The sequence below is a fragment of the Macrosteles quadrilineatus genome, unplaced genomic scaffold, assembly GCF_028750875.1.
Source record: "Macrosteles quadrilineatus isolate MER2022 unplaced genomic scaffold, UCM_ALF_1.0 Scaffold_5__1_contigs__length_97177068, whole genome shotgun sequence".
Taxonomy (NCBI): domain Eukaryota; kingdom Metazoa; phylum Arthropoda; class Insecta; order Hemiptera; family Cicadellidae; genus Macrosteles; species Macrosteles quadrilineatus.
The window spans coordinates 31,919,530-31,945,408 of record NW_026542598.1 but is presented as its reverse complement, the minus strand read 5'-3'; the positions used below and the strand labels follow the sequence as shown (position 1 = coordinate 31,945,408).

General features: G+C 34.8%; 2 protein-coding genes and 1 long non-coding RNA gene across 4 annotated transcripts in view; 2 read left to right on the top strand and 1 right to left on the bottom strand.

The window, feature by feature from the left end:
• Positions 1-25,879, top strand: part of LOC128994561 (F-box only protein 22-like) — a 95,092-nt gene that overhangs the window by 19,183 nt on the left and 50,030 nt on the right. The gene's annotated exons all lie outside the window — the stretch shown is intronic.
• LOC128994572 (uncharacterized) lies at positions 8,176-12,877 on the bottom strand. 2 transcript variants are annotated; one of them, XR_008490900.1, is made up of 4 exons: positions 12,626-12,877; positions 11,258-11,478; positions 9,582-9,720; positions 8,176-9,025 (listed from the first exon to the last, which is right to left on the bottom strand). It is a non-coding gene; the product is annotated as an uncharacterized LOC128994572 (long non-coding RNA). The 2 variants fall into 2 exon arrangements; XR_008490901.1 differs by having other exon boundaries at positions 12,668-12,877.
• LOC128994571 (uncharacterized) lies at positions 16,067-19,524 on the top strand. Its single transcript, XM_054419218.1, has 3 exons — positions 16,067-16,426; positions 16,645-16,808; positions 19,412-19,524. The coding sequence occupies exons 1-3, from the start codon at positions 16,315-16,317 to the stop codon at positions 19,508-19,510; spliced, it is 375 nt and encodes a 124-aa protein (XP_054275193.1). The 5' UTR covers positions 16,067-16,314; the 3' UTR covers positions 19,511-19,524.

Here is a 25,879-nt window from a genome sequence, read left to right as displayed (position 1 = left end):
GACTAGTAACGTAATATACTATTTTGTCATACTGCAGTAAAACAGTCGCCATTGATGCATGCGTTGCGGGTCTAAAAGTAGCATTTTTACTCTTTAATGAATAAAATTCGTTCGTCATCGTCGCTTTTGTCAACTCAGTTGTAAATTTCTATTGTAAACTATTGAATACGTATCGAAATATGGTACGATTCGTGCTTCATAATCATTTTAACCAGTCTCATCCCATAGCATTTTAACATTGCAGATACATTCATCCATTCCCACACTCAACACTCCGCACTGCCCACCTTTACTACTTCCTTTACTACCTTTACCTTTACTACCTTTACCTTTACTACCTTTACTAACACCCCCTACGTCGTGGACCTGTTTCCCTCTCTTCCCATAGCATTTTAGGATTGCAGATACGTTAATGTAATTGCCAAAGACAGTTCCCACACTCTGCACTGCTAGCCTTACTACTTCCTTCACCATTTCCTACGTCATAGACCTGTTTCCTTCCCTTCTCATAGCATTTTAAGTATTAGATACATTTATCTAACTGCCCAAACGGTTCACTCAATCTGCAATGCCAGCCTTTACTACTTCCTTCACCACTTCCTACGTCACGGACCCGTTTTCCTCCCTTCCCATAGAATTTTAGGAATGCAGATACCAACCTAAATCTAATCGTCTAAAACAGTTTCCACACTCCAGACTGCTCACCTTTACTATTTCCCTCACCACTTCCTACGTCACGGACCTCAAGCTAGTGTCGTCATTTGATTATATTTATGATCCATACCACCGTTTATGTTCTAATATCTGTGGCATAGCTATTTATTATCGTAATAGTAGTTTACGAAACGATTGCGTTAAGTGAGTCTTTACGACACGAGTAGAAAATTTAAGGCACGAGCCTTGGCGAGTGTCTTAAAAACTTCTACGAGTGTCGTAAAGACTATTAACGCGAGTTGCGTACACTACTTTACCTACGACCGTTTTTTAATTACTATCAATCTGGATTTAATTACTAACAATCACTAACGATAACTTTTTAGAGAGGTTATGTTTTCGTGTATTGTCATTGCCACTGAAAGTGATGCAACGACTTGTTGTATAATCAGCTGATTTCCTGTAATTACGTGTTTGTTAAACTTCGTTAAATATTACATTGCTAGCAGCATTCTTACCATAAATAATATTGTATCAGGTACAATTCGGCAAATATTTCATTTATTTTTGGACTTCCACCAACTTAATTAAGAATACGCGAGTATCCACATGAACAAGTCGGATCAACAATTAAATTGGTCAACTGATCAGCTGATCAGCTGATTAGTTGACGTTCGAAGCATTACAATTTTAATTCTTTTCTCTCAATAACTGAACCTCATTGGTCCGTTACCTGTGTGGATATGAGAAAACTATGCGGATATGAAATTTAATGAAACTATGCGGATATGAAAGTAAACAGCTGTAAAGTGAAACTTTTCAATTCTAAGAACTGGACTGAAATGGCTACTTTAAAAAACGGTCGTAGGTAAACTCATTTTCGCGTATTCCAATTGTGTTGGTTCGCGGACTCATTCGTTGTAGGTTTACACGACACGTTTTTACAAATTTCATCAGGATCGTATTATTTTTGCCATGAGGCCATGAGAGATTTTTTCGCATACGCGTATTACCTATATGGAACATTCACCAAAATGTTTTTTCATCACTCCGTAACGAAAGTAACTATTTTCGATAACGGCTGACATCAATGAAAGTAATCATTTCGCAAGCTCAAATTTAGGGCGAGGGAAAATCGATCAGCTGATTTTCCCTCGCTCTAAATTTACTTTCCCTCGCTCTCAATTAGTTCTCCATTTATTCACTACGCGCGCTAGTGTTTTGTTACGGTATTTAATGATTTGAATCAGCTGTATGTATTGTTAAAAGATGTTTTATCTTTTATTTTCATGTTTAAACAAAATTTATTGAGAAATATACGTAGGTTTTCTTTTAGAAGATTTTATTTTATTTTGATGTTCAATCAAATTAATTGAGAAATAGAATAGTTGTAATATTACTGAGGTCTGCTAATCTGTGTTTGTGTATTTTTGCGTCGTGATGAAAAGTATCGTTCATAACTCGTACCGAAAGTTATTATCCGGCACTTGCTCCATTATTCCCGACCTCGGCTTCGCCTCGTACGTGAAAATAGCTCTCACATACTCGGCTTCGCCTCGCAGGTGAAATTGGGGTTCCCTGTGGAGGGATCTTAAAAGGTTTCTGGGGCAGAGCCCTAAGCTAATTTACTTCGTTTTTCTTTTGATAACTCATCTACAGACAAAGACCTTTCTTAGGACACCTCTACCTATTTTCTACGCCCAGCCGTTCTCTCAAATTAGTGGAGACAAAGTTTCCAATTAAATATTTAGATTCCCCCATGTTAATCTTATGGGAGAAAACCCAACTTTGATGGAAAATCCAGCCCGAACTAATAAAGATTTCAAAAAAATAAAAACACTTTGTAAAACTACAGATAAGGGCCATTCTTTTGACACTTAAATCATACAAATCGGTCCAAAAATGAGGGAGGAGTTCTGTTCACAAAAATCGGGAAACACTTTTCACACGAACTGCGCCTCGCAGTTAAAACGCACCCTCGAAAGGGCGGGGGGGGGGGTCAACGTCCTAAGGTTGTTTAGGCCTAAATTAATATTTCGGTTGGAAATCAATAATTAATTACGTTATTAATATATGTCTCTGTTTGAAGTAGGCCTAAAGTAAAATATCAAATAATTTTTGATTTGTTATTTATACATATTTGAAATGATTATTACAGTACAAGTATTATTTTAATAACGTGCGAAAGTTCCGCATTGACCTATACCTAGACAATTTGAATCATAAAAGTACAGTACTAGGTTGACCGCAACTGTAGCCGTTGGGAGGCTCACATCGTTGGACGATCCTTTATGATATCAATGGCATTTCCGGCATTTCCGCTCGGGTATTACTGCTGGAGAGATAGACAGCAATTGAGATAAGACTTGTTTGATTTGTTTCGGCTTCTTTAATGTATGAAATGTAAAAATACACAAATTGTCAATTACCTCCACCTATTGAACTAATGTATTATTATCAATTGCATGCACCCAACGTTTTTTGTTTTAAATCTTAAGTATTTATACTCTCCACATATTTATAATTTATTTTCTAGTTTTTAATGTGTTTGGATGTTAAATCTATTAAGCATCTATATCAGATTAAGACAGAGGCATGTGATGGGAAATCTAAGGTTTATTTGAGTTTCTTTTCATATAATTATGTATTAGATTGAATGTATGGCCTACCTACTAACTATAAATATACCAATCTACTAGCAGAGTACCCGTCCTTCTTATGGGGTTGGCATATAAGTATAAAATGCTTATTGTAGTTATACCATAGATAAAAGGAGTATAGACTATAATCAAGAGTTATACTCAAGCTTTGCGTATGCAATGGGGAGGACACAGTTTGATAAAATTTGCTTCTTTAAATTTACAGTTTACATAAACATAGCCATTAACTTATGTTCTACCACTTCACCTAAACAATAGAGAAAAAGGTTGTCAACAACCTTTATCATAGGTAAGCGATGATAGTGGTAGGCCTATTTAATAGGTAAAATCTCAAAAGTTTCCATTATCCCATTACCCATTATCCATGATATTATATGGATTAGCCACTTTGCCGTTAATTAATGAATTAAAAACCATCACAGATACAAACCAAGTATGGCATGCGGATGACTCATCATGTCAAGAAAAACTTTATAATGTGATGAAATGGCGAGAGAAATTACAAGAAATTGGGCCTAAATATGGTTACTACCCACAAGCTCGCAAAACCTGTTTGATTGTTGGATCTGAACCATCAACATTAGACCTATCCAACATATCAGGATTAAAGATTGTTGGGAGTAGTTATTTAGGAGGATTTATTGGATGTGTCAAAACTGAAAAAGATGTCTTTATTAAAAAGAAGGTAGAAAAGTGGAATAGTCATTTGGTAAAAGTCTGGCGAATGTAGCTGAAAAATACCCACAATCTGAACACACTGTTGCCACAAAATCAATACAAGCTAAATGGATTTTTTTTCAAAGAGTTGTTGAAAGTGAAGACATTAATTTTCATCCAGTAAAAAACTCAATAGAACAAAACCTATTTCCTGCTTTATTTGGCTCTCACCTAAACCAAGATGAACAACAAATATTACATCTGCAAGTAAAAAATGGAGGAATTGGTTTAGTGGATCCTACCGCTCAGGGAAAAGCATTGTTCCGAGCTTCAAAGAGATGTTGTAAATTCATCATAGACTCCCTAAAAACTAAGAGGAAAATAAGAATGCAAGAACATGAAGAACATTTGATTATCACAAAAAAGGACTTGAAAGAGGAGAGAAGATTAGGAGAAGAAAACATTTTGAAATCGACTATTCAAAATTTTCCTCTAAAACAACAAAAAATTATCTTGCGAGGAGCAAATACTAAAGCGAAACACAGTGGATGGCTGTCATGCATTCCTCTGAAAAAACTTAACTTAGATCTTTCTCCACTGGAGTTCAGAGATGCTCTTGCATTAAGATATGGGAAAACTCCTATACACCTCCACTCTTCATGTGATGGCTGTGGCAAAAACTTCAATATGGAACATCCCCTTAAATGTTGCACAGGTGGTTTGATAATAAGAAGACATAATGAGGTAAGGGATACCCTTGGAAGCTTGATGGAGCTAGCATGGGGAAACTGTGTGTGTGGGGAACCAATGATCTCTGAGCAAGGATCATTTGATACTGCAGCACTAAAAGCAGACTTGGCTTGTAGGGGTGTATGGGAGGTTCAGACGGAAGCATTATTTGATGTACGTATCGTTGACACTGATGCTCCATCGTACTTGAACCTCCCATACAAAAAAGTGTTGGAGAATGCAGAAAGAGAGAAGAGCAAATATTTAACAATAACAGAAACCAGAAATGTATCTTCACTAGTCACGTCTGTGGACGTAATGCTGGGCAAAGAGTTTCAGACCTTGCTCAGAGCAATGGCAGAACGCCTAACAGAAAAATGGAAGAAACCTTTTTGTGCGACGTTTAGGGCCAGCAGCATGTGTCTATAAGGAGGACAAGGAAGAAGTGGAGGACCCTTAGAGAGTTTGAAGATGGGGCTGGAGTACCAGTTATTTATTAATTTAAATAGCAAATGTTTTATTATTTTTCCATATCAAAATTGTGAATTATATTATTTAGTATTAAAAAAAAATTACAGATGACTTAAATTAATTGATATATTTACATTCTTTCAAAATGTAAACATGGAAAATTTGGAAGGCCATGGGGCGTAGCCCAAGGGAAATGTGAAATTAAATGATATAATATTGCATTGTCATCCATTTGGGGAGCTATGTTTCAAATTTAAAGTCTCTAGCTCATCGGGAACTTTGTTTAAAATTAATATCAAAATTTGTAGGAAAGCGACTACCGAGCTAATAAAAACAAGCCCATGCCCATGGGGCGTAGCACAAGGGAAATATGAAAATTAAATAATACTGCATTGTCATCCATTTGTGAGCTATGTTTCAAGTTTCAAGTCTCTATAGCTCATTGGGAACTTAGTATAAAATTGATTGCAAAATTTGTACCAGACAAGAAAGCGAGCTAATAAAAAACGTGTTAATATATAATTCTGAGCAATTTACAGACAAAACTCTAATTATATTTATGATGATTTATTGTTTGTTTGTTTACTCTATTACTGAATTATTAATTATAATCATAATTAATAATCTTTGATTCTCAATTCAATTCTCATTACTGTATAGATGTTTGCATTACCACAAAGTTATTGGTTTTTGTTCTGTCATACTGTTCAATGCAAACACAAGGTTGCCTGCATATTCCAACCATGGTAAGTGTGTGTAACTTATTCAGTTATAGGCTAGTTTGACTAGCCAGAAAACCGGGCTGACACTAACAATGACAGGTTTTTACTTTCCTGACCCTATTTTCACAAGGTCAGTTTGTGTGATGTATTTTCCAGGGTGGCTATTTCAGTGACATCCATATCCATGTTAATCAGACACAAGAACAAACACTGAAAATCTTCAAAAATATTGTTCAAAATGGTTCTTTGTGCTGGAAATATATAAACACCTTACCTACCCTATGTTAAAAAAATCTAAAATCGTATAACTCATTGAGCGAAGCTCTTATACGTTGACTCTTATGCATTTCGTAATATGCAATCTCCTTCTAGACGGCTGAAGTAATCATTTTCAAATTTTGCATGGTGATAAAGACCATATATATCGGTGAGTGCTAACATCTATATGGCGTTAAAAAAACTCTCTAAGGAATCCCCCCCACTGGCTCTAAAAATTTGTATGTAATCTTTATGGACGCAGTATTTGACATAAAAACAAAGACACAAGATCAGCTGTTGACTTATTAAAGGACTTAACTGAAACGGCTACTACTTAAAAAAAAGGTCGTAGGTAAAAGGAATTACTGTAACTGTTATCACCGATATTAGAACAGAAACGGTATGGTTCATAAACATAAAAAATGATGTCAATAGCTTTTTATTATAATAATAGTTGTTTATTACAAATCCAGTTATTTTATTATAATAAACCTTTTAATTGGAAGTCAACTATACTTTTTATACTAAATAAATTGTTGTTAATTTAATTCCCTCATCAGTAGATTGAAATATATATAAAAATAGTCACACAATGTCCACAAAATGTCAATATCAAGCAGCTGATTCGAATCCTACCTGGTGTTTTCTAGTTATGTTTAATTTTTTTACTCCTATTATGGATACTATAATAAAAAGTGTTCCAATAGTTACATGAATAACAAAACCCGGTTCTTATAAAAAAAAGTTGACCCATAAATTGAACTAGGTATATGTTGCTTGAAATCGAGCAATCGCAAAGAAGTACATAAAGGAGTTATTTAAAAACAAATAACTTGTTTAAGAACAAATATAATTTATAAATCCCGATGAGTCTAAAAGAGTCAACTCAAAGATTACGTAACTAATGATAATACTCACAATGTAACTTACCAGTTCAACATAATCAACATTTCTTGTAAATATCTTATCATGTTTCAAAAGCTGATCTGGCTTTAGCATGGTGGAAGGAAAAAAACATAGGTGTGCTATTCCCGTCATATTCTGATGTCACTTGGATTGCAAACAAAAGATCACCTGATTATAACTGTCAAATTAGTATATGTATTTGTTTTGATTTGGTTGTTATTGTTTTTATAATGTGTGTTTTTATAAAAAAACATAACAATCAAATCAAAACAATTACATACTAATTTGACAGTTACAATCAGGTGATCTTTTGTTTGCAATCCAAGTGACGTCAGAATATGACGGGAATAGCACACCTATGTTTTTTCCTTCCACCATAGGCTTTTAGTGTGTTGTAGAAATGTTTCCCACTTATAGCCACAATAGGTTGTCCATGTTGGTCTTTGTCAATGATAATGTAGTTTGCGTGGTATCACCCATTGTCGCCAGTACGTTTACAAACTTCAGTCTTTATTTTAATAGCACTAAATAACCATTAACTACCTGATTTTCTGCATAACCTCTCTGTCACAATTTTATAATTAACATATGTTCTTCTTCTCACTTTAAATTTCTGACAACAGCTGGAGTTTCATAACAATATTTGTTTCCCATGTTAATCCTATGGAGAAATACAAAACTTTAAAGGGCCCCAGGTCCTCACTCTCTAATTATTTCCCTAAAAAGAAAGTTTCTTGCACAACTTCACGTTATGCTCTTTCCAATGACACCAAAAACATGTCAATCGGTTCAGTAATTTCGGAGAAGTAATTGTCACAAAAACCTGCTTGCGTACCTATTTAATAAGTATAGATACAAAATTAGGTACATCAATCTCCTTAAAACCAAATCACAAATCCTTCAATCACTCAAAAGTCACAATAAATCATTAATAAAAACACAAACATAAGCTGTTATAAACTTTAGAATATTGCTATGTCTTTTTAATAGTGTGTAATCAAAATATATATAAAAAAAAACAACATTTCATTTCATATAATTTTATTCATTTCAGTACATCAATACAGGAATAGCGATCTATACTATATAAAGTTGGAAATGATTAATTTACCAAGTATCGACATATAAGAAGGTTTCTACTGACTTATACAATCCCCGCCCATAGAACAGGCACCCTGCTAGTTAAATATCAAGATATCTCTTTTTACCCAAGACAAGGTCAGTTAGTGAAAGTAATCATTTTAACAAAGATAATAATAGTTATTTGTGCAACTAGTGAGCAAAGTGATAAATTGACTCACTCGAGAGAAATACTTACTCACGAGCCGTAGGCGAGTGAGGAATGGTTTCTCGAGTGAGGCAATTGCACTTTGCACTCGAGCTGCACATTATATTTTTCCTACAGTCACCATAAAACAAATAAATTGGTAAAGAAACGTAACATATTTTTACACAGAAGTGAACTTTTAATATGACATTTAATGATACAACAGTAAAACAGCTGACCAGCTGATTTACAGCCAGTGCTGCCAACGTATTTCGCGCACATACGACCTTGTCTGCATGTTACGCGCTCACTATTTTGTGCCTTCACGTTGCAAATCTGGAGTGAGACAAAGTAATTAGAGTGAGACAATGTTAACATTGTCTCACTGATGAGCGAATTGGCCACTTTGCTTTCTCAAATCAGTGAGAGAACATGTACATTGTTAGGTAACTGTAGGAAAACAGTATTTTTTTACCAGGCAGAAGTACAAACAAATATTAAAAATGTAAGAGAACATCTTCATAAAAACAATAAAATTATCTTAATTTAATAATCTAAATGAGAAAAAAATTTAAATACTGATGTTCAAAATAAATGTTAAACTAATCAACATAATGGATCTAAACTGATTTGTCTCCACTTCTTCAGCCTCCTCTCCCCCAACCTCCATGCCTCCATCGCGATCCACCCTGTCATCAGGCCTGGATATAACAGAACAAAAATTAATATTAAAAACAGTATTCTGAACAGAACAAGAGTCTTTTTATGCATACTTCTATCATTATTTAATGTACTCAGTGGCGTACTGAGGGGGGGGGAGGTTTGCACCAGACCCCACACCAACATAGGCCTCCAAATCAGGGCCGTATTCCCCTAACGGTGGACACTGCGATTGCCAAGGGCTTCGGCCTGGGAAGGGGACTCACTTGGGGCCTCAAAAGAATGCTTTTTCTCTTGGAAAATTTTCCCAAAATCTGTTAGAATTAGGGGGTACAATAATCCAAGTTTGTCTTGTATTCTCATGATAGCCGAAAGCATCTGCAAAGATTGCGTGATCGAAATTTACGACTACCAGCGGGTAGTCGTAAAATATAGCCTACATTTCCTAAAAAACAAAAGCAAATTTTTGGGCACATCTCCAGTTAAAATGCTGGTTAAATACTAGTAATTCAGGAGGGTTATGCGAAATAGGCTTGGGGGCAATGGACACGGCCCTGGATTTATAAGTTTTAAATTTAAGTAAATGGCAAAACTTACCATTAGTTAGTTCTCTTCAATCTTAGTCTTTACTTCGCTTCATCCTCCATCTCCTCTTCCTCTGACACCTCTCCCCTGTATTCTCCAATGTCGGAGGATATTAATTACAACGCCCCCATTTTACTGGTAGGCTTCAGTTCTGTACAGAAATATTGCAAAAAATAGTGTTATACAAATACTTTGAGTCCAACAAATAATACAAGTCTGTATACTCCTTTCTATATTTGTAATATTCAAATAGGTACAGATAATAGGAAAATGTTTGAGCAAATCTGGGTCAAGTTAGTACAACTATTATAATTTGTAACAATAATATGGTTTAGGCAAAATAAATTGGTTTAACACGTTCGCTACCACAATTATATAAAATTTACGTTTGCATAGACTAGCGACGCAATTGTGCGTCGACTCATTTCTCACAATAGACCACCGACGCATATTTGCGTCAGCTGATCATATTGAAATAGACTAACGACACACACTTGCGTCGGTGTTCAATGTTATTAATCAGCGTATTTCTTAGCAACGGTCTATTTTAAAGCCCTGATTTTATCGTATCAGTCTAGAGGGATATCTGCCGCAAATGTGCGTCGCTTGGTGTGTGGATATGACGATTGGTTACGTCACACAACAGTTGGCAACATTGTTGTTTACATTGTGCATTCCGCGACATCTCAGAACAGATGTAAACGTTATAACCTTTGCAGTTTTGGCGAGTGTTTGGAGTTTCTTTATTTGTTTCAGTAAATGCTTGAAACAACCAAATTTAAAACGACGCTTAAACGTGCGTCGCCTGGTCTATTGAAACGAAAATGTAGGTAATCTTTTTATCTGAATTTTATTAAATAGACTGACCGACGCATATATGCGGCGTTTTAAAATTTGCTCAAAATGATAAATAAAAACAATATTTATTGCTTACTAATTCACTTAAGGTCAATATGAAGTCAATTAGTCCATTTAAACGATATTTCTCTTTTGGTCTGTTGGCAATGTTATTCCTATATCACTTGGTCTGTAAGCAACGTCATGATCATTCCTTTTGGTCTGTAGGAGTGACCGGACCGACGCATATGAGCGTCGCTCGGTAGCGAACGCGTTCAACATTAATTCTTTGTTATTTCCCAATTTGCAAAAATGCAAGCTCTAGCCTAATTAAGACATTTCCAAACAACATGTTTCGAGATGTAATCCAAATGCATTTTAAGTAGGGGCCTAGTTTTGAATGTTTATAAAAAAACTATAAATTTGCAATAAGATTAATTATCCTTATGTTCCACCAAAAACTATTAATAATAGTTTATTTGTGTAGGTAACTAGTGGGCGAAGTGGCACTTTGCTACACATGAGAGAAATGTTTACGCACGAGCCGTAGGCGAGTGTGGAAAGTTTGTCGAGTGCAGCAATGGCAGTTTGCACTTGTGTTACACATTATATTTTCCCTACAGTTACCATAAAACATATAAATAATTAGTTGTTCAAACTCTGTTCAACACAAAATGCAAATGATTCAGTTTGGATCAGTGTCTATGGTTGTCGATAATATGGAACCCACCCAAATATCGACAGTAGGCCCTCCGGATAACACTTACCAAAGTACCGATTTGAACTTTGAATAATTTAGTTAACAAACATAGCCTAGAATCTATCACAAAGGGGAAAGAATGTTGACTCACCTCACTTAAGTTATGGTTAGACCAAGGAACATTATCACGGCAGTATGGTAATTGCCTCCAGGGTCCACAACTCTGGTCTCTCTTTCTCTCTCATCTGCTGTGATGTCGATGGCAATGTCGTCCAGAAAGGTTAGTCCTCTTAACTTATTGGTTCAAGACAATATTTAAAATATAGACCAATTTGGGTTCAGGTCAAATTACAGCCTTTGCTCCAGGATCATCTATAAAATTAACATTGATGTCATCAGCAATGAATGATATAATCCAAGTCTAGTCTTACACCAAATACAAACAGCTCTAGAATATTTTGCAGCACTTAAGTTTACGTCCTACACTCATTCCAATGAATATATTTCTTTAATACTTTCTTTCTTATTACTTGGCGACCATACAAAGTAGGTATTTTAAGCCAAGTACGAATGGAAATGAGTGTAGGATCAGGATGAGTGGCGCGATCTTGTAGTCTTGTTAGTGACTAAGGCCGACATTCCTTAGACACAGCTGTTAATTAATAGCCCATACAGCTAATGGCAACTAAGGGACCTACAGTTTACAGTGGAATCCGAACCACATTATTGCCTTGGTCTATAGCCTATACGAATTGGTCTAATTATCAGGATAGTACTGCGGATAGTCGTAGTACTCACTCAAGCGGACGTTAATCGACACCAGGGAGTATCACATCCACAGTGCATGCCTATAAATATCCACAATTCGTGACCTCCTACGGTAGTAGCTGGATTACAGGACGACGCCACCCGTCCCAGTCATATTGATTATTTCATTCGATAAACTTAGGCCTATATCAATTTTGGGTAATGTTAGGGTGAAACCTAACCTAACTAACGGAATGAAATATTCAAAATATTAAATAGTCTAACTTATGTATTCATATCGGGTACAGTTTCTTAACTGGTCTATGCTAATATTGATTGAAACTATCGAATTGAAAATATTGATTAGTAATCGATATTTTTAAATACATCTATTGCAAAATAAAACTATCATAACCTAACCTAACCAACCAAACTTGCTGATGGTGAAAAAATCGCATGAAGGTTTACAAATCGAAACGATAGTTGCAATCGATATTAGCATAGCCCAGTTAAGAAACTGTACCCTTAATATCTTTCATTTGAATGAATAAAGGACATAAACTAAAGTGCAGCCGCATATTTTTAAATAACAAATTCTTAAAGTTGACACTGGGTCAATGGGAATAAGAGACAATCCTAATAGCCTAGGGATGGGATATGCCTATTCAAACATTTGCTACAATATTGCTTGATGATTCAGAATTAGCCTACGAATAAGCTGTATCTTAAGTTCTTGTTGGTGTCTTACTTTACCTTCTTGTTGGTGACTTACCTAAAGTGTCTGTTATCATGTTGATTAGCCTACATAACCTACCTATACAAATTATTTCACATTGTTTCCCTTAAAAACTATTGTTTGTAACACACGAGTCACCAATTTTCCTGTAAGCAAGGAAAGAAATAAAAAAGATAAATATTTACAATATAAAAGTAATAACTTAATGCTTAGTCAAAATGGCCAGCTTATCATTATTCATTGTCCGTCGGAATTCGGAATTAAATATTGCGATGCGACTCGTAAGTTGAGGAACTGAACGATGAATTAGAACAACTCCTTTTCAAGAGTAGCTCCGAAGAACGGGAGCTTGTCGATATACTGGGACTATTTCAGTGTCGACATAGTGAAACTATTTCATTGTCGACAATATGGGATGTCGACAATTTGTGGTGTCGATCATTTGCGACGTCGGTTATTTGGGATGTCGGTTAAGTGGGAATATTCCAGTGTCGACAAACTGGGAATAATTCAGTTTCGATCAATTTCTACGGTTGTCGATATTATGGAACCCACCCGCTAGCTAGCATCACTAGCATCGATGTGTACCCATACTGACCTCACCTCAGTCCAGTCATCTGACTTGCTTACTCGACGTTCTGTACCCACGAGCACCTCAGCTTCCACAAGCACAGGGCCCTGTTTTATAAAACCGTGGGGTGTCATAGCTTATAATGTCATAGCTTATAATCGTGAATTTGTTCCATAGCTTATAATGTTGAAAATGTGGCATAGCTTATAATCAGTTATAAGCTATGCCACACTTTCACGAAAAATTATAAGCTATGCCACAATTTCTCTAAAACGTTATAAGGTATGAAACATTTACAGTTTCACAACTTATAATGGTCAAATAGTGGCACAGCTTATAATTCCAAATCTGTTCTATAGCTTATAATCCTGATTTTGAGTCATACCTTATAATTCTGATTTTGGGGCATAGCTTATAATTTAGGAGAATGTTGCATTGTGGGAATGGCATCAGCTGCTCGATTCAGTCAGGTCTACCATATATACGATATTTTATGGTAGGATACGATAATTATTGTAATTGACCGTACCGTACTGTACTGACAACTGCGATATGGTATTTTATAACCTAAACATTTATTTATTTAAATGTTTGTTATACACGATTTTTATACGAGAAATGGCAACAATTACATGCTATATGACAATGAAAATGCAAGAAATATTTATAGTGAGAAGTTAAAAGATATAAAAATGAAGTGAAGTGAAGGATAACGGCATTGCAAATTAATGAATCTTGTCACTTGTCAATGGTCCGGCTGGTGTTGAGTTGACAGAAGATAAAGGAAAAGGAGAGGAACAATAATTATTATTAAATTTTAAGCATCAAAAAATTCCAAAACTATTGTGGTGTTGAAATCCAGTAAGTTGTGTTTTAATCCAATCCTGTTCCTAGGCCTTGTTATTCAAAGTAACAAAATGCAGTAAGTAGGCTATTATTTGCTTGAGTGTTATTAGGTTAAGTTAGTAGGTACAGTTGTCTAGCCTACGCTTAAGTTTGCTGTGACTTAAGTTACAGATTTCCTGTGACAGGCATAAGCAATTAACTTAATAAAAATATCAGTGAATGTATTCAACGGCTGCACTAAAGTTTACGTCCTACACTCATTCGAATGAATATATCGAATGAGTATCAAGTGTTCGAGTAGGCCTATAATCGATATAAGTAGGCCATCAAGTTTGGTTATTAATGAAATAGCCTAATTGAAATATCGAATAATCTAACTGATATTTTTCATTAGAATGAGTGTAGGACGTAAACTAAAGTGCAGCCTATTCAACTAAGTAATGACTTAGGCCTACATTCTTAAACAAGGTGTAGGTGTATTAACTTAAGATAGGAATTGTCTGTTGAAGCAGCGTGCTTAAAAATATAGGCTAACTAACTTAAGTTACTGTTAGGTTAGGCCTAACTTAGTAGCCTAAGTATATAAAAAATGGTTAGCCTAGGCCTATGGATGCTTTAATTTACTGATAGTAAGCATAGGCTGTGTTCGAAATGGGTACACTTCCATATCTGTTGGCACAAACAACCGAATGAGTAATAATGATACCAAACGATGTATCGAATAATCGATACCGTATATCGATCCATATTTTCGTTCGATTGTTTGTGCCAACAGATAACTTATGGAAGTGTAACCTTAGAAATGGTAAGCGTGATAATACTGAGCCAAGAGATTTAACTTGGGTAGGCCTACAGTTTCTTAACTGGGTTACGCTAACTTAAGTTAATATTGTTTATTGAACTATCGAATTAAAAATATTGACTAATAATTGATATTTTAAAATATATCTGAGTTTATTATAAAATTAAACTATCATAACCTAACCTAACCAACCAAACTATTTGGATGGTGAAAAAATTGCATGTAGGTTTACTAATCGAATCGATAGTTTCAATAAAATTAGCGTAGCCCAGTTAAGAAACTGTACCCTTTAACTTATTCTACCATTAATACTGTTAATACTGTTCAATGAAATGGCGACCATACATATTAGGTAGGAAGCCAAGTATGAATGGAAATTTAGTAGGCTATAAAATAACTTACAATAATCAACGTCACAAAACTTAAGTTAGGTTAATTTCACACAGTAAACAAGGCAGCAAACCATGCAGTTAACTTATGGCAAAAAAACATGTACCTAAGAAAAATGTTCTTGAAAAATTGAAATTGTGACATAGGTACCTGAGAACATATTAGCCCACCATACTTACAATTGATTGTAATTGGCAAAGGCAAATCCTTGTATTATGTTTGTTTCATAACCTAAAATCAAATGAAAATTTGGTTTGAAGGTGTAAGGCGGGATATATCTGAATGAGTTCGCGAACTAGCATGATCGGACCATGGGACCGGGTTTTAATGAGTTTTATGCAGAGAAGGGGCCTAGGCCAAAAAATGGGGCTTTCTAATTTTTTACCCTTAAAACACAAAATTTATCAATTATTCTCTAGACCTTTCTAAAGAAATTTAAAAAAAATAATATGTCATCTATGTATTGTGTTGTGTATAACTTAGCAGAGTCGTGGATTAGTTGTCCGCTTGACTGTGTGTGTGTGTGTAAGTGTTCGCATAAAAAACTCAAGCTAACCGTTGCACCTATAGTGTTAAAAAATTGCACAAATCATAATTATGACACCAATGGAAAGACACCATAAAATAAGACGATTCCGTTCAGTAGTAATTATAAAACCCAAAAAATACATTTTTAAATTTGTCGCATAAGAATAATATTCTTCTACTTTTTATTTGTTTATGTTTTGCGACCAACAAAAAGCTTAATTTATATTTTACTCTATATAAATATATTTTACTCTATATACATAGGCTAGCCTATATTTATTTTTATAAATCAAACTTGATAGCTTTATTTTATACTAAGCTATTAATGTTTTAATAAAAAACACACTTTATTAGTTCCACCTGGGTAATGACACTTGGGTCCGAGAGAACCAGTGGCCTTCGAGTTTTTAAGTTTTTATTTACCAATCCAAATATATGTGAAAAGAAAATATGCCCTACCTTGAGTCATTGTTTCTATATTCTGTTTTTACTTTTAACAAGAAGAAGGCCTGAATAATGTACACTGCCTATTTTTGTTCCAGGTAAATTTTCTTGTAAAGCTTGGAGCATTACAAATGTTTGGTGTTAATGTATGAGAGTACTTCACATGTAAACAATATTGATGAATTGTCTGCTTATTTGGGGCCAAATAAGAAGGAGAGAAATTTTCTTGGAAAAGAATCGAAAGCAATAAAGATAAGTAAGTTTGGCTAAGCTATCAATATGACTAAGAAGCATTTTCAGTCCTTGTTTAACATTAACTTATGATGTGCTGTGGCGGTTAAGTTTTTATATTTGGAAAAAAAGACACTTTAATCAACTTACAGCACTGTTCAAGTTTCAGAGTTACCTATGGTGACAGAATAATACAAGGCATGTTATTTAAGTAAGTACTGTTTTTAAATTTCTCCGTTTCAGTGCTGCGATTGGCATTTTGGACATTTGTGCTGTGTATGTGCATGTATTGGCAATCCTGCGCTGGAAATTCGGCAAAAATCGGCTGTGTTTACATCCGGTTTAGAGCATTCAAAACGGTGCCGCCAATTGAGACTGCCGTCGCCTGTGAAGTTTGCGCTGTACCGGTAATTAGATTTTTAAGTGCTAAAGGTGTGAAAGCCATTTAAATTCATTTGACAGATTAGTGAAGTGTATGGGGAGAAAATTATGAGTGGCGGAATGGTACCTACGCAGGTGGGTAAGGGCATTTAAAGATGGCCGCACCAACGTTCATGAGGAGCAACGCACAGGGTGGCCATCTGTCAAATTGTCATGGTGATTTCCAGGATGTGAATCCGTTATCTTCGGAACCGGAGACTTACGCTGTATAACTACACCAGTCTAAATATGTGGAAAGACCAAGTTATTTGTTTATAGTTTATTGCCCCCACACAACTGGTAACAATAAAGTAGTTTCACATCTTTTTGTGGTAAAAAAATTTTAATACCAGCACAGAATTAAATTAGTTATTTTTCCCCAACACCCATTAAACCTTAGATACATCGATTGCTCATACATATGAGCTTGAGCAAAAACAATCATACTATAGTCCAGGAGCTGAGGGGGGTTGAGCATGCATGAAAGTAGTACGCAATGTTATTGCTGATTATTGTAATATGGACTGTGGTGATCAAAATTACGTATGTCGCCTATTTCAAAAGTGGTCGATAAGGTGGGGGGGAGGGGGCAAACATGGCGGTTTGCGCTATGCGTTAAAACGCTGATAGTTCAAAAACGGTAAAAGATAGAACATCGGTTAAAACGTCGTTGTAATCCTAAAAATGTGGACAACAATAATGGTCATTGGGTCCGAGGTCGTATCTCTATAAATAAACAAGTTATTGTATAAAATATGTAAAAATGGACTTTTCGTGTAGATTTTTTACCGAAAGTAGAATTAATTTGTGAGTGTCGCAAAGAAGTAATATCAAATATCTTTGCTGATAGTTGTAATATGGACTGTGGTGATACAAAATACGCATGTCTCCTACTTTTCAGGTGGTTGAGAACTTGGGGGGAGGGGGGAAAAGATGGCGGAACGCGCTATACATCGAAATGACTGTAGCTCGAGAACGGTACGAGATAGGACATCGGTTAAAACATAGTTTTAATCCAAAAAATATTACCAATAGAAAAGGTCATTGGGTAAAAAGTCGTATCTTTAATAATTATTTTTTTTCTTTTGTTTGGGTGAAGTGGTAGAACATTATGGCTATGGTAGATGTGTAATACTATAGTCATAGACAATAGAGTAAATATAGACTGTCAAAGAAAGGTTTTGCGATCTGCCGCTAGAGCGTTTTTGCTGTTCAATATCAGTTATCAGTATTCGACTCAGTGTCGTCGTCGACTACTCGCCAGCTGTTACCAGCACTACCACTCTTGCAAACGAAATGATTACTATTCGCTATTGTCGTCTTCTGCAATCGCGTCAAAATCATGAACATCTTCCGCGGCTGTGTACAGTAGACATCATCATTGAATGCCGTGGTCTCGAAACGTCATCGTCATAAACATCTTCAGCGGCCGTATATACAATCGTCTTGCGCGATCGCAGAAAAGGCGTGATCATTTTTCCTGTGGTCCGTGGTCACGAAAACGTCGTCTAGCACAGTCGCGGTTTAAGAACATCTCCTGCGGTCGTGTAGACACATCATCCATCGTCTTGTGCCGTCACGGAAACGTGATCGTTGTCTAGCGCGATCGAGGTAAAATCATGAAATTTACCGACTTTGATATCAAAATAAAGACTAAATCCCAACTTTTCAAGACCATTTTGAAATTCAATACTATTACCTGAATTTCCCGTTTTCCCTGACTACTAGACATCCTGGTTAAATTTTATTTTGACCTTGCAAATATAAAACAAAACCTTCCAATAGACCACTTCCTAAAATTATGGATTAATAAAGAAAAACTTTGAATCATTGTAATGAAACTACAAAAGTATAACAAATATATGTTTAAAAAAAAATACAATAAAAGATGGCATTTAAATTAATTTATTGCTTAATATTAAATAAGTCAGTAAACTCCAATTCCGGGGGATTCCTCCAAAGTTGGCAACACTACTCCCAACTACCAAGTTGTTATGGAAACGGTCGCTAGCACTTGATGCTGCAGCGGCGTGCGCCGTAACTACACATTACCCCTGGCGGTCGGTGCCGGAATATACGCTAACCGCAGCACAGCTGGCCACTCTACTCCTGCCCAGTATGGTCAGACCAACTAGCATATGATTTTATGAAGCCGTACTTGGGCTACCGCTGTATGGTTTCATCATGACATGTATTTCAATCATTCACTGGGTTATAATTTGTATGTATTTGAATGGATACTTTTTATACTTAATTGATAAAAGACTATGAAAACCGTTTAGTGCTCTATGGTGTTCTATAGTGCTATGGTGGACACAAGAGCGTAATCTGATTTGGTTCTACAGTACTTTACTTTACTTTAATTTTAATAGTAGCCTGTTGTTAGCAGGTTTGTGCTGTGCTGGGCAAGTGTGTGCAATATCCATGGAAAAATTATGTTGAATCCTCTCACCTTGTGCAAGGATCCTTTAAGTAAATCTCAATTTCTCTTGCAGCAAAGTCCAGGACAAATTAACCACCAAGCTAACAAGACACCCCTTTCTCTATTTAGTTGTGATAACAATTTTGAGTTATTGTTTATTTGTTTCAGGATATCATGACAGAAGAATGCAGAAGGGTTGCTCAGCTATTAACTTCGCCTTATAATCTTTATTTGTATTTCAATTGTGTTGTAAGAAGTATTTTTTAAACAGTAAAACTTTCTCCAATTTATAGACTACCTATTATGATTCATTGTTGTGTTTTATTAAGGTCCCTACCCTTATCTAAAAAATATTTTATAAACCAAAATGTTTAATGCTGTTCGCCTATTATTCTTGATAAAACATTAAAATACACTCCATTATTGAGCCTAATCATATTGATTTTCTACTTTTAAAAAAGTAAGTAACACAACCAAGACCAGTCCTTAAATAAAAGTACTTCATAACTATCCCAGTAATATGGATTTCCAAATTCCTCCCTAGGAGTTAATCTGCATCCGGACAACCAAATTTTTAAGATTATTATATTTAAAGAATAGGCTTGCTAATACAAATATTATGTTCATTTATAACTTTTTTCTCATTATCTATACATAAAATTGATTAAAATATGTGAATGCGACTATTATTACTGGTGGGAAGGGGGCGCCACAACCATGTTTGCTCCGGGCGCTGCCAACCCTAGGGATAGCCCTGATATTTACCTTAGGCCCCATTTTTGCTCAAGTTAGGGTTGCAACTAAGGCTTGGTGTCAACACCTAATCCACTCTGATCAGTAGTGGTGCCGAGAGCCCGAGCCAGCATAGTGGCAGTGCAGTGGCAATACAATGAGTACCCCTTGGGCGCTCGTCAATGTCAACATCCCTACAGCATACTCCCGTTTAACCAATTTTCGTTACCAATTTTGTAACGAACTTTTTGCGCAATTCTGAAAAATAGTTTAAATTTCCTGACAACGATTTCTTCTTATGAACTTCAGAATCACAATGCTTTGTTTTTATTTTTAGATAACCTAGGTATACAAAAGGTTTACTCTCGGCCTCAAACGTGCGCCCTCTAGGACCTTGCGCCCATAGGCCCGGGCCTATTGGGAAATCCGGCCCTGTTGGTGTGTCGCCCAAAACAAGTAACAAGCAAAATTTAAATTTCTCTCTTTTGTACCGAATGTGATGCAATATAAACAGCAAATTAGAAACGCAAATCCAGTCAGCTGATTAGACATAGGTGACTTATTCAAGGGCCCTACGACGTGGTGGGGAAAGCTTCTAGCCAAGGGTCTGTCTCAGTGACCGGTGTGTCTCCAACCTTCCTATGCGTGGGGTGAGTTGTTAAGTGGAGTCGTGCAAATCAACTCGTAGTTTGCAGTGTTAGTTGGCAAAAATTTAATTTTCAACAAACCCTAAAGCCTATATCCCGCAGGGATATAATTGCCACGTGTTTGGAATTAAATTAAGTTAGGAAAAACTCGTTTCATCCTCACCAACTTATACATACCGCTCCCGAAATTTCACGTCTTGGTTCAACCAAAATTCAATTTGTCCGCATTTTGGAAAAAAACTCATCCGTATTCTCTCTGATTCCTTTTTTTTCGTATTTTTAAAGTCTCGAAATTCACGACCATGACGTGTCCCTAGGGTACATTTTTCAACTTTCACGCTGTTTTTAGACTAATTATTCGTGCCGAAATGTATAAAGCCATATTTTTATGTCATCAATGGTTATTAAACTTACAAAAAAGGAGCATATTATAATTTTATTGTCATTGCAAACTGACTACCATGACAAAATCAGCCTGTCCCTCGATTTGGCGTCACGACCATTTGGGAAAAATTTTGAACTTTGGAGCACGACAGTGGCAAGCCTGGCGTCGATGGAGTCAGTTGGTTTTAGAGAGTAGTTCGGGGTGTACGTCAGGATTGTAGTGCCGGTCGTTTCGAGTTGAAAGGAGGAATTACAAGGTTGATAAAGGAAAGATTGTGTTTTTTGTAATTTTGGTGTGTCCATGACCGTACGTAGTCATTCGATGAAGTAGACATGGTGTTAATTTTTGTTTATAAGACATTTCAATTGCTAGATTAACTTAGAAGTCCACTTTGTATCCTCGAACATGAGGTGCAGGGCTACCGCCAGAACATAGCCAACACGTAATTTCACGACCAAAGTTTCACGACCATCGCGGGTTTTTTCACGACCAATCCAGCCTTATGGATTATACTGTGTTTGGTCGTGACAATAACTTTAATATAATTGTAAATTGAACCGTTTAGTTCAATTGAAACACATTTTTTTATTATAACTAACAGTATAATTGAAGGATTGTTTAGAAAGATTTAGATTATTTTAGACAATTCACGACCGTACCGCTTGTCCCTGACCATCACGTTTATGATTTCTATCATAAAAATTTCAAAAATTAAAATATCGTCATATTTCAATGTTTTAGACACAAAAGGAGCACACCTCTATACAAACATAACGATTTTTCGGGTCTCAGGTAAGTTTTTTTGGAGTTATACAAACTTATAAAGATTTTATTTATTTTTTAGTTTTTTATTTTTTTCTAGAAAGACCAAATATACCAAAAGCTCAGTGACCTTTTTATTTTATAATGGTTATAAAAGTAAATTAGTTTATAGCAAAACGTAGTTATAAAAATAATATTAACTATTTTTAATATTCATTTAAACGTCTGTTATGGTCGTGACAGGATTTTGTGTTTTTCCACTAAAGATGCTCTTTAAAAAAAAAACCAAAGATATTTCGTTACCATGAACATTTAATGAAAATTCAAATGCTAATGAAATAAAAAAATAACAAAAGTTTTGAAAAAAGGGGAAAAAAGTTTGCAAAGTGCTTTTCCTAAAAACGTACGTTTTTAAATTTTCACTCAATTGCCAATGGTGAAATTAATTGGAAAATTTAATACACTTGGAAGGGCTGCAGGTTCGATTATGGCTTGCGATTGTAGTTAGTGGGAGTGTATTCCAATATAGACGTATCCGCCATAACACTCTTTAGCTATAAATAATAAATAATCTTTCATACCATTGCTTTGAGTTACGTACAGTTATACTGTGTAACAAATTGGACAACGAGATCTACACTTCAATTTTATAGTCTTTCAGGGTGGCTAGTGACCTGGAAATGTCAGGGAATATTAAATATCTGGAAAAGTCAGGGAAAATTGTAAATTTTTTTAAATAATTGTTAGTAAAGGTCGATCTGGTGAGAGTACGTATGCCGTGTCGGGGAAAACTAAAAAATATGTTTGTACAAATACATTTTGTGTTTTTGTACAAATTAAATTTTGTTATAAACTGTGTATCATCTTATCAAACTCTGTTTAATTTTATTAAAGCAAGCTGCAAAGTTTGAATATAAGCTACAAGCCTGTATCTATAGATTTTATGTATTTTTTTCATGTCAACAAACATAAGATATTCTTCAGATAAAGATTAGTCCTTTTGAAGATTTAGTTAGTATTAAAATTGTAATTTGAATTTGTCGATCAGGGAAAGTTTAAAAACATCATGGAAAAGTCAGGAAATTTTTCAATGTGATTTCACTAGCCACCCTGTCTTTGGATTTTGTGAGTGTTGGATCGTCTCAAACATTAAAATTTCACACCTTAATGTCACTGTCGCGGCTATATTGTAACCGCGCCAATCACTTAATTCCTCTACCGAGAGGTTCGATATATAGTAGCATAGATAAAAACATACGTTGGTTAGTCTATGATAGTAGTGATAACATTAATGGCAAATATATTAGGGTAAAAGGCCATACATTTCATAACACATCACCTTGTGTCATCGTTATATTGTAATTTATTCTCCACTGAAGTTATTTTTAAATATATGGAATTGTGATTTATTTGCTCATTATCATTAACCTTTGGTATTTCAATCCTAGCATAAATATAGTTCTTTCAAAGAGTCGTAATTATAACCAATAAGAATCCACTACAAAAGATACACCTTGGGTGCAACACTAAGTTTAGTGTGGTAGTGTGCAAGGTAGAGTCAGTGTAGTCTTAAGATTGTTTTCAGCCTTGGAAGAACTAAACACTACCAAGAACGTCCCCTAAGGACTTCTGGGGGTAATTTTATTCCACAGGGCTCACTAAATTTTTATTTAACATCAAGCTTCCACTGCCAACGCTCTGTTGTAATATTTTTCTTCTCTTAGTCCTTCCAACCCAGGGGCAACCAATTTGTAAAGAACCAGTCAGTCGAGAGGTATTTGAGAGTATTTACGAGTAAAAATATATTTGAATATTTATTATATTTAAATATATGTTGTTAGAAATCCGTTTTTTCTTTACACTTTTACTTAGTACTGAATTACTTGATCAATACAAATAAAATCTTAAATGAACTTATTACTTATTCCTTAATACATTACACTATGACTATTTTGGAAGTGCCTTCTTGTGTCAAGTTTTGCTAATGACGTAGAGTTCAGTATGGATTTTAGAATTTTAGTACTGTTTATAAATACTTGGATATATCATTTTTGATATTACTGAAATTACATCAATGGACAAAACTATTGTCAAACTTATGTTTCCGATCTTTGGGAAGAATATTTTAATTTTTCTTGCAATAAAAAATCATGCTTGGGTTACTTTTTAACAGAAAAGTTGCTTTAACTTTTGAAACATAATGTTTACAGGAATGGGGGTTGCACTATTTTGTAGTTCTTGTCTGTGACACTGACCGCTACATGACAAGATCGTTTTATTTGGCTAAATGAAGGTGTAAACAGTGAAATAATAAGAAACAAATTGTAAACAAAACATGACCTCTATTATCTACATTGCACCGTACAGAAATAAAACTAAAATTTGGGCTTAAGCTGTTCCATAAGTATGACAAATCTACTAAATATGTTTTGATCATAGATCAAACATTTAGTCCCTTAGAAGATTTGTCATTCTTGTTGAAAAGCTGAAGCCAATTTTATTGCTATTCTATGCCGACTGTAGAGGTTGTGTTTTTTTTACAATAAAGTATGTTTCTTAATTGTTATTTCAGTTATTTAAAACCTAATTTAACCAAATAAAACTATCTAATCATAAAAATAACTGGTCTCCTAGTTATATAACCAAACAGTAAAGCACAAATCATAAAATTACCCTAATATAATAGAAACAAGATTTCGTTTACACTAGCGATCAGTGTCGACGTACATGAAATAGACACGAAAAACAAGCTTCAAAATCAACAATGGGATGAGAAGTCTACTTATGTTGCATAGTCTACGGTTTTATCTATGAAAAAGTATTTTTACACCGGTATTACACAATATTACAATATAAATATTACCTATACAATAGTTGTTATCATGCATAGCATAAATAAGCAACACGAGCAATATCAAACTTATGATAATATATTTCAGCTTACATAATTAAAGTAAAACAGCAGATACAAAAAATTATTCTATTATTCAACAAAAAATCATTTAATATATACATCTATTACATATGTCGTCCAGGAGTAAAAATAACTTGAAATACTTTTGGTTTTGCTACGTTGGCTGCACTTAATGCGACTTCTTATTGCCGAGTAGCGGCTGCTAGTCCATACGATAATTTGAGGACCATTGCACGATAATTTTTTGTCTACTCAGGATCGATCAGCTGTCCCATCCGCTATGACGTAATTCCCGCGCGTTATAAGCTATGCCACGTTTTTAAAATTATAAGCTATGGAACAAACGAGATTTTATAAGCTGCAGCACATTTGAGCTATGCCATTATAAGTTATGCCACATTTTAAGAAACCCGTTATAAGCTATGCCATATTTCTACGATTATAAGCTATGGAACAATTTAAATTATCCATTATAAGCTATGCCACATTTTCAAGATTATAAGCTATGCAACAAATTCGCAATTATAAGCTATGACATTATAAGCTATGACATCGTACCTATAAAACTACTAGTCTAGTATTTACTAGTCCATGGACTAGTAATACTAGTGTATTTTACAAGTCTACGTTTCAAAAACCTACTAGTGTAAAATACTAGTTACTAGTGTAGGGACTAGTATTACTAGTGGTTTTTACTTGTGTAGACAGCAATGTGTTTCATAAAGTTTTACTCTTGTAAATTACACTGGTAAATACTTGCCATTTTCTAACAACCTCTCTACTCCCGTATTATTTGAAGTAGACTAGTATTTTTGGAAAGAGAGTTATTTCATTACTCACATAATTTAAAAATATGAATTATTAAGTTCTTTTTGCAAGTGCGAATTGGCTCATGTTTGCAATTTAAGATAAAAATAGATCTATGAGTGCTAAAATGATAATTATTATTAGATATAAATTACAATCAATAAATGTGGCGTAGTACAAAAAGAGTGAAATTGCATTTTATAATGTATGGAAAATCGCCCTATTACAATTAATGATAATTATAAGTTATCAATTTATGTGAAATTTTAGTCTAATTTTTCTTAAGTTAAATTTCATGGTTATATCAACTATTTAGCTATCACAGAGAAAAATTTTTAAGCTTTGAGAGAAACCAAAGAAAAACAGCATACCGTATTGCATACAAAGAT